Raw genomic sequence first — 9309 nt, 5'->3', positions numbered from 1 at the left:
CTATACATACTCTCTCATATATACATATTTATTTCACCGAAATCCCATTTTCGGTAACTCTCTCTCAGAGAAATAAAAGCGTCAAAATTAATTGACGGCAAAAACTCCAACAAAAGGAAATGTTCAATCATGAACCATAGCATGCATATTATTTCAAATTAAAAGTCCACTCACAAATTAGGCCTAAGCCTGATGTCGATCTGGGGTCTCGTCTGCTCGAGCCTCCTCACGACCTGTTCCAAATATAATATTAATTTCCCAACCAATAATCCAATATTTAATCAAAATAGGCAAAATTACCCGAGAGCCATAAATACGCTCATCATTGCCTAACTTCGATGTTCTTAAATCGGAACGATCCGAACTTAATTATCATACTCAACAGTCGTAAATACCACCTACTCAAAATACGACTTAAATCCTACGGCCGGATTCTACATTAATTACCCGCCAAAAATACCACACTTCGGAAATTCTCAAACCTATCCAAATCTCATCCAAAAATTCCATAAATCACACCAATATACTCCTCTTAATATTCCACATTTAAAACCCTAAAAATCTCCTAACCGTCGGCGGCCGGCAGCCGTTTTCCGGCGACCTGCAAACGCTACCAAATTTTAACAGAATCTTCCTCTCAATCTCCTCTACAACTTTCATGACCAACACATCACCCAATTCCAAGCCTAACTAGGCTAATCGAACGAAAATAACTTAAAAGCCTAGAAATTTCAACTCCACATTTCTCCTTACCTAGCTCAAGAGGGAGGGAGCTGCTTGGAGGGGTTGTTGCACAGGAGGAGGGCTACAAAACCGTACCAAGCTTGCTCGGATTGGTGGCCGGAGGAGGAAGTTCCGGCGAAGTGAAGGTTGGACAGTCGGACTTTACGGGTGGCACCGCTCACTCACGGCGGCGCTAGGGCTCCTCTCACCGGTCCAGGAAGGCTGCTGGGTTGGAGGTCGATCGATTGGAACCGGTGCGGCGGTCTGGGGCGGCCGGACGGCGGCGGACGGCGGTGGTGAAGTTTCCCGGGTGGAGGGAGAAGAAATGCGGGTGGGAAGAGAGAAAACGGAAGGGAGAGAGAGAGAAAGGAAGAAGAAATGGGTTGGGCTCGGCCCAGCCGACCCAACAAGCCTTTTTAACCCAAAATTCCAAAATTCAACACCCCGAAAAATAATACCCGAATAAAAATTACCTTTTACTAGCTAAAATTTACTATTTTTACCGTCGTCGTATTTTCCCCATACGAATTATCCTCCGCACATAATCGTCCCCGAAACCCCTCTAGGGACCAATTAAACTATTTACTCAATGATCGGAACGGTAAAAATTCTTATTATAATCACGCTAGTAAATAAGGTAAAAATATAAGGGTCGGGATGTGACGCCCTGGCCGATTTCGGCCACCCCAGATGGCGAGACCACCATCAAATTTCTTCTTTTCTTCTCTCCTTCCTAGCCTAACCGAAAAATCCTACTTTGCATCCACTATGGAGAGAGATTGGTCATGGTGGTGCGCGACTGTGTTCTTCATTTTTCGGCGAGCTCCGGCGGGGACGACCGCTTCGAAGGTTATAATCTTGTTCTCCTCTCTTCTCTTTTCCTTTCTATGTCCTTGAATGTTCGAATCAAACCCTACTATGAAAATCCTTTTTCTTCTCTTTTCTGGGTTTCGAGCTCCTAGCTCCGGCGACCTATGTTCGGTGGTTTCCGGCGTGTGCTTCGGGTTTTGGTAAGTCCTTGAAGCCTTCTGGGGAGTCCGGTGGGACCTTGGAGTGAATTGTGGAGATGCGGTCATCGAACTAGACCAAGGTAGAGGCTTTGTGTGTTTTGGCTGGAAAGGACCTAAGGTGATGTGGTGCTGATTCGGTGAAGGTGGCGACTAAGGCAGCAGCTAGGGAGGTTTGGAAGTCCTGCAAGTTGAGTGTTGGTAAGGAGGAGCTCTTGGATTCGTGTGTTGGGTGAGCAGATGGTAAGGCTCGATCTCTAATATTGTGAAGCTATTGTGGTGTTGTTGTTATGTTGTGGTTGGTTGGTGTTTGATTTAGCTTTTTGGTTGGTTGTCGAGAACTAGGTGAATCAGAGTTATGGGGAGGCTATGGCCATTTTCTGGCAGAATATTCCGGCAAGTTGCCGAAATCCGGTGAGGGATTCTGGCGAAGGCAGTTTTTCTGGCATGAGCCTGTGAGGTAGTTTTCGAGGCCATTCTTTCTAATTTGTATTGTAGTTTTGAAATGGGAAAATTCGGGTTGTAATTAGAAGACTTTCTAAGTTAGGAAAGTTTTCCCTTTATAGAAACTTCTTATTTATGGAAATCCTTTTTGGGTGCCCTTAGTAATTTGGTGGTTTTACAAATTAAGGTGGTTGTATGTTTTCGAGTTAACGAAATTGCATTAGTTTGATTAATCAAAATCGAGGTTCACCAAAACGAATTATTAAGCGATGCCTAAGTGCATGTCTAACGGTTAGTAGGACGTATAGTGAAAATTGGATCGAATTGTTAAGTCAAAGGTTGAATTGGAAAACGTTAGGCATTGTTAGTTGGTCAATCCTGGTCAACCTAGGAAACCCTAGTCAAACTAGGATAGAAGACGAGGCAATAGTTATTTTAAAGTTCAGTCTGACCGATTTGTCCTACAGCTTATGGTCAGGCGTGGGATTGACTCAAGGACATGGATATTTGGAGGCAGCGCTCAAGGAGTGTCCCGAGCAATGGAAAGGTTAAGCCTAATACTGTGAGTGGACACTTTGGTTTTAATAAATATGCACGTAAGATTTTATAATATATCAATTTATTTTCCAAGCTTTTATTATAAATTTTGGTTTATGAAAAGACCTTGGTGTTTATTTGAGTTCGATGCATGATTAATCTTTATCATGATTTATGGATTTGAGCTCGGGTGATTAATTTGGTATTTAAGTTTTGATATTCTTGATGATTCCGGTTATAATTACTATTCTTTTAATTGTAACTTTGAGATTTATGAAAGATTATATAAATGAGATTTTCGGTAGTTCGCTATTTATAACTTTCTCATTTATTCGTGGATTATCGATTTTGGCTTTGAGAATGTTTTATCGAGTATTTTGGGTTGAGATATTAATTACAATTTATGCTTGATAATTAAATCTTGATGTTAAATATGGATTTGAGAATATTTTGACGTGTGAGACACGTCATTTAGTTTTATTTTAATTTCATATAATAATTTCCAAGTACGGTTGGGAACCGTAGCTTTCGCATGGTCATGATCTTGGGGAAGCTTTATGGATTTAAGTAATTTCGTATGATTTTACTCACCATATTAGGGTCGCTCTTATTTATTACTAGCTAGCCTTTGTTAACGGTCCTCATCACAGGTGAGTTGAGTGATTAGCGTGGGACGATACTATAGCCTCGGAGGCACCGACCCGAGCCTTGGAGGCTCCTCTTACATGGTGATATCTCTTCCCCTTGTCTTATTTTTCTCATTTATGTAATTGATTAACCAGCGGGGCTGGTTTATCTCTTTTGACAAGATTTTTGTATTTGATTTGTCAGGACCCACCCCGGATTTCACCTTGAAATCCGGTATGAACTCTGCGAGGACCACCTCCAAAGGTGATGCTACTGGAAATTCAGCATAACCTCATTGAAAATGGACAACCCTTCCTAAAAACACATGCAAACACACTTCTAAAATCATACCTCCAACCATGTTCTCCTGGAGCATTCCGGCTCCCCAAGTTGTCACATCTCCCAAAATATCCAATACTAATACAAAAGAATCTCACTTCTAACAACAAAGACATTCAATAATTTACTAACTGGATTATCAGAGCATATCTAATAATGAAACAAAAAACAATGCCTAAAGAATAAGCGGAAGCAGCCTCTGACTATGTCTCGACTCCATGTACGCTCGACCTCAAATAAACTTAGCCTACAAACTGGGCATTTGAAACCGAAGGGCCCAGGGGAAAATAATTTAAAACGTTAGTGTGTGGACAAAAATAAATAAAATAATTTAACAAAATACGTAATTTAAATATTTTCCCACGTTTAAACTTTAAAAACTTAGCTGCACGCAACTTTGATAAACCATATAACTTTAAATCCAAAAACATATAAGAATAGGCAAACCAACCCCGCTGGTTAATCAAATACATAAATGAGAAAATAAAACAAGGGGAAGAGATATCACCATGTAAGAGTAGCCTCCCAGGCTTTTGTAGCATAGTAGCGTCCCACGCTAAGCGCTCGACTCACCTATGTTGAGGACCGCTAATAAAGCTAGCTAGCAATGAATAATAACCGATCGGTGACTCCCAAGCTATAGTAGCTTCCCGAGCTAAGCGCTCAACTCACCTATGGTGAGGACCACTAATAAAGGCTAAGTAGTAATGAATAAGAGCAAGTCTAGTATGGTGACTGAAAACATACAAAATCACTCTAATCCATAAAGCTTCCCCAAGATCATGCGAATGGTACGGTTCCCAACCGTACTTGGAAATTATCATAAGAAATTAAAATAAAACTCAATGACGTGTCTCACACGTCAAAACGTTCTCAAATCCATAATTATAAGTGAGATTTAATCATCAAGTAAAAATCGTAAATAATATCTCCACCAAAATACTTGCAAAATCATTCTCAATGCCAAGATCGATAATCCACAAATAAATGAGAAAATTAAAAATAGAGAATTACCGAAAATCCCATTTTTGGTAATCTTTTATAAATCTCACAGTTAACAAATAAAAACGATAATAACTCAAATACCAAATTAATAATCCGAGCTCAAATCCATAAATCATTAACGATCTCCAATAATTTCTGAACCAAGTCATAAGCCGAAATTATAATGTTTAATCTCGATAAAAATAATAACGATAACTTATAAAATTATGCATGCATATTTAATAAAAACCAAAATGTCCACTCATAGTGATTCGGTAAACTTAGTTGCCAAGCCGAGGCTTCCCAAGTCAAGCTCCCTACCATGTCCTGCGACGATCATTTTCCTACTTAATTAATACCTCATTTCAATTCTAAGTGTGCAGGAACAAGACCTTAACAAGAACCTAAATAGTATGAGTCAAAAACAAACCCCTTACTCATGTCTGCCAATTACCAATTTATAATTTACTTAACATGGTGAGCCCAATTTCCTGAACATAAGGTCTTTCTTTAACTACCATGTAAAATGACATAGCCAATTTGAGAATGTAATCTTCTTCTTAGTTGACAAACCAATTCTTTCTTTACAAAGGCTCATTCATATTTTGCCACGTTTCCACTATAATTTGCAAACCACATAATCCTCCATCACTCTAGTGGCACAGCCAAATTATTATTTTGTTGACAAATTACACAATCCCCTAACAAGTCTTCTTTTTCAACAAGAGATAGATTTCACCTAAGTGACACCAAAACAGTATAGGTACCGGCCCTTAGCATCTCCAGCAGTATTGCTAAGATTATTGATAAGTATAGCAATAATTTAGGGTTTAGTTATTCATTTTAAGCATTTGTTTCCAACAAGGATTGCTATTTGAATTGTTAAATTAAATTTTTCAAAAAAATAACTAAACAAACGTCTAACTCTACAGGCGTCTGCTTTAAAAAGACGTATATTCATCTTCAACCTTTTCAACCATCTTCCATCTTCACCTTCATTCACTACTGATAATCTCATTTTAGATATTATGTCTCGTTGCTATCTACGTGATATTAAGATGAACGACGAATCCTCTGATGATGAGTATGAAGAAATTGTGCTTGCTCTTGTTGAAAAATCCATCAAGGAAGACACACCTCGTCGACGTGGTTCTATTAAAGGTAATTTTCAAAACAATAGACTAGAAAGTAAGGCTGCAATGTTCTTCTACCAGTTGTTTTCTTGATCAGCTTATTACTGATCACTTTCTATATTTGTTTCTTCAAGGTCGCATAAGTATCCAGCGTGATCGAAGTGATGCACATGACAGGCTTTATGCAGACTACTTTAGAGATCAGCCCGTATTCCCGAGTCATATATTTAGACAGAGGTTTCGTATGAAACGACCTCTGTTCTTGCGAATTCATAACGCAGTGGTAAATCATGATTCTTATTTTGTTCAGAAAAGAAATGCCGCTGGAGTTCTTGGTTTGTCATCCCTCCAAAAAATTACAGCTGCACTAAGAATGATTGCTTATGGTACGTCGGCCGATCAAGTTGATGAATATCTACAAATTGGAGAAAGTATAGCTATTGTTAGTCTTAAGAGATTTGTTAAGGCAGTAGTTGAAATTTTTGGTGATGAGTACCTTAGATCACCAAACAACGATGACATTGTGAGATTGCTTGCTATAGGCGAACAACGTGGTTTCCGTGGAATGTTGGGGAGCATTGACTGTATGCATTGGAAATGGAAGAATTGTCCTAAAGCATGGCATGGTATGTATTCTGGTCACATCCATGAACCGACGATTATATTGGAAGCAGTGGCATCAAATGATCTTTGGATATGGCATGCCTTCTTTGGACTCCCAGGATCTCATAATGACATTAATGTGTTAGAGCAATCATCTGTGTTTGCTAAACTTGCTGAAGGACATGCTCCTGAAGTGAAATACAAAATCATGGACAATGAATACAACATGGGATACTATCTTGCTGATGGGATATATCCACAATGGGCAACATTTGTTAAAACTATTCCGGCTCCACAAGGGAGAAAACACAAACATATTGCTGACCTTCAAGAGGGATATCGAAAAGATGTTGAGCGAGCATTTGGGGTGTTACAAGCACGTTTTGCAATTATACGAGGGCCGGTACGTTTTTGGAATCAAGAAGACTTAGCAAATATTATGACAGCTTGTGTAATCATGCATAACATGATCATTGAGGACGAGAGAAAGGACAATCGAAACATTCATCAGCTACACAAAGATTACGACAATGTGCCTAGAGGTCCACCTATACCATCAGTGTCGCGTGAGCCTACATCCTCATTCATGGAATTCCTTGCAAATCATGACCGTATTAGAGATAGACAAACTCATTCTCAACTCCAGAAGGATCTAATCGAGCACCTGTGGAAGCTTCACGGAGATTATGACAATAATTAAGTTGGATTATTACTTTTGTTTTCATTTATTTCTTTTGTTCCTCTTATCCATATATTTAGGAAAATTTGAAAGATCACATTATCTCTCCTTAAATAAACAAACGTACTTAACAAGATCACTCCTTGAGAAGATCTCAACGAATGAGATAAGACCAAAACAGAAGTAACAAGATCTTTTCATTGAGCAAATCTCCATGAATCTTTCACTGACTATTTCTCTAAAATGAGATAAGACTAAAACAAACGTAGGATCCCTCCTTGAGCAGATCCCCATGAATCTCTACATGTTTATCAATCATCTTTTACAATATGAATGATTATGGTATTGTATCGAAAGCTTATGATATTGTCAACTCATGCACTAGCTGAAGTGTCAACTCAAGACTCTAAATGTCATTTATTAAAAGGGAAAGAACCTACACATGATTACATGAAAACTATTCATAAACTGAAATAACTTCAAAATCAAAAGCCAAAGCCATAAGAACTTCCGACAATTGCAACCAAACTTATTAGCAAAAATCGTAACTGTGAAAACTATATTCTTTCAGTTGGAACTTGGAAGTCCTCTTTTTGCCATGATTTCTGCCTGCCGATCTCTAATATATGCTGCTTGCATTGGACTCAAGGTATCCATATTTGTAAACATGATCTTATCATCCTCTCGTTGTTGTTTCGCTTGTTCTTTTTTCTCCTTGAGGCTAAGTAGCTTCTGTTCCTGATAAACACTCAATTGGAAACGCTCTTCTTTCTTACGCTCAGCTTCTGATTTCATTTCCCTTAATAGTTCCAACTGTGAAGTGATATTATCTTTTACCTTTTCTTTCTTCAGCAATTCTTTCGCTTGTTTTTGACCTATCGGCCGGTCCATGATTGAAGGTTCAGGAGTTGCAGCATTGCCTTCGTCTAAAACAATTGGGGACGCACAAACTTCAGGATTTAGAGACTTCCTCTTTTTACCTTCAGCATTTGCAGCTTTCTTGTGACTAAAGGATATCCATTTTTGCGTGTACCTCAAGGAATTCCAGTTATGTTCGTGCTGAAATGCCCCGTGTTCATCATTTTTGTACTTATCTTTTGCACGTAGAAGCTGTAGAACATAGAACAAAAAATTTATTCACATCTTAAAAAATACCAAAGAGGAAAAGAAGAAACAAAAGAAGAAGGCAAAAGCCATTACCTTATCTTCATAACTCTCACCACTCTTTGGTCGATTTTCAATTTGTTCCCAGCATCCACAAAACTTATTAACAGCATATTGAATATTTTGCCAACGATGTTGTAGAGAAGCAGAATCCCTATCGCTTACAAAATCCTTGTGTTTATGATAGTATGTTGCAATTCGCTCCCAATATGTTGTACTTTTTTTATCATTTCCTTTTATTGGATCTAAGCCAACGTTGAGCCATGCGGCGACAAGTTGATTGTCTTCTTGAACCGAGTAGTTAGAAGCTCGTTCTCTTTTCTTTTTAGATGGTTGATTTTGAGGAGGTATGTCAGATGTCATAGCAGGTACTTGAGAAGACATGTAACCATTATTATTGTTTAAGCCATCGTTTTCGATCAAAGAGTCATCAAGTACTGGAGTGGTGAGGAGATTGGTAAAATATGCATGATTTTTAGAACCCATCTGCATCATATCAATACCAAAACACAAATGCTGAATACGAAATAAAACTTATGAACAAACCCATTACTTTAATAATTGCTCTTTCTCTTTTGTTCATCTCTTTTGAGGAAGCAACGACTTAATATAAAAGGAGATGGAGAGATGGTGTAATATCCCACATCTGCCACACGGAGAGGGGTTATGTGCTGTATATGTACATGCCCACCTCCAATCTAACACGAGGTTTTTTGGTGGCTCAGCGGCTTCGGAGGGGATGGGTACTCCGAGGTTAAGCATGTTGATGCTAGAGCAATCCCAAGATGGGTGACCTACTGGGAAGCTGCTCCTGAGCTGCTGGAAACAAAACCGTAAGGGCCGGTGCGCCCAAAGCGGACAATATCGTGTTACGGCGGAATGTGTCCTGGGATGTGACAGATGACATACGAAAAAACAAGATATCTGATGGCAGAAAATATACCTGACAGAATCGAAGATCTCAGTTGTCCCGAACAAACGAAATTCACAGAACGTTGAAGTTAAACAACGACGAAATTGCTCAGTTGTATCGTTGTGAAACAAACGCCATATATATATATATATATAT

General features: G+C 38.8%; 2 protein-coding genes across 2 annotated transcripts; one reads left to right on the top strand and one right to left on the bottom strand.

The window, feature by feature from the left end:
- Positions 1–5719: 5719 nt before the first annotated feature.
- Positions 5720–7097, top strand: LOC101306305. Its single transcript, XM_004293085.1, has 2 exons — positions 5720–5822; positions 5929–7097. The coding sequence occupies exons 1-2, from the start codon at positions 5720–5722 to the stop codon at positions 7095–7097; spliced, it is 1272 nt and encodes a 423-aa protein (XP_004293133.1).
- A 546-nt stretch (positions 7098–7643) lies between these two features.
- Positions 7644–8726, bottom strand: LOC101306014 (glutathione S-transferase T3-like). The gene is made up of 2 exons (XM_004293084.1): positions 8277–8726; positions 7644–8186 (listed from the first exon to the last, which is right to left on the bottom strand). The coding sequence occupies exons 1-2, from the start codon at positions 8724–8726 to the stop codon at positions 7644–7646; spliced, it is 993 nt and encodes a 330-aa protein (XP_004293132.1).
- Positions 8727–9309: the final 583 nt, after the last annotated feature.

This window comes from Fragaria vesca, linkage group LG2 (assembly GCF_000184155.1).
Source record: "Fragaria vesca subsp. vesca linkage group LG2, FraVesHawaii_1.0, whole genome shotgun sequence".
Taxonomy (NCBI): Eukaryota; Viridiplantae; Streptophyta; class Magnoliopsida; order Rosales; family Rosaceae; genus Fragaria; species Fragaria vesca.
This window is presented reverse-complemented; position numbering and strand designations above follow the sequence as displayed.

Excerpts from the sequence above, each read along its gene's own strand:
- LOC101306305 (XM_004293085.1), top strand. The coding sequence starts at position 5,720 with ATGAACGACGAATCCTCTGATGATGAGTATGAAGAAATTGTGCTTGCT. Across the intron at positions 5,823-5,928 it reads TCGACGTGGTTCTATTAAAG|GTCGCATAAGTATCCAGCGT; the intron begins GTAATTTTCAAA and ends TGTTTCTTCAAG.
- LOC101306014 (XM_004293084.1), bottom strand. The coding sequence starts at position 8,726 with ATGGGTTCTAAAAATCATGCATATTTTACCAATCTCCTCACCACTCCA. Across the intron at positions 8,187-8,276 it reads GTGAGAGTTATGAAGATAAG|CTTCTACGTGCAAAAGATAA; the intron begins GTAATGGCTTTT and ends TATGTTCTACAG.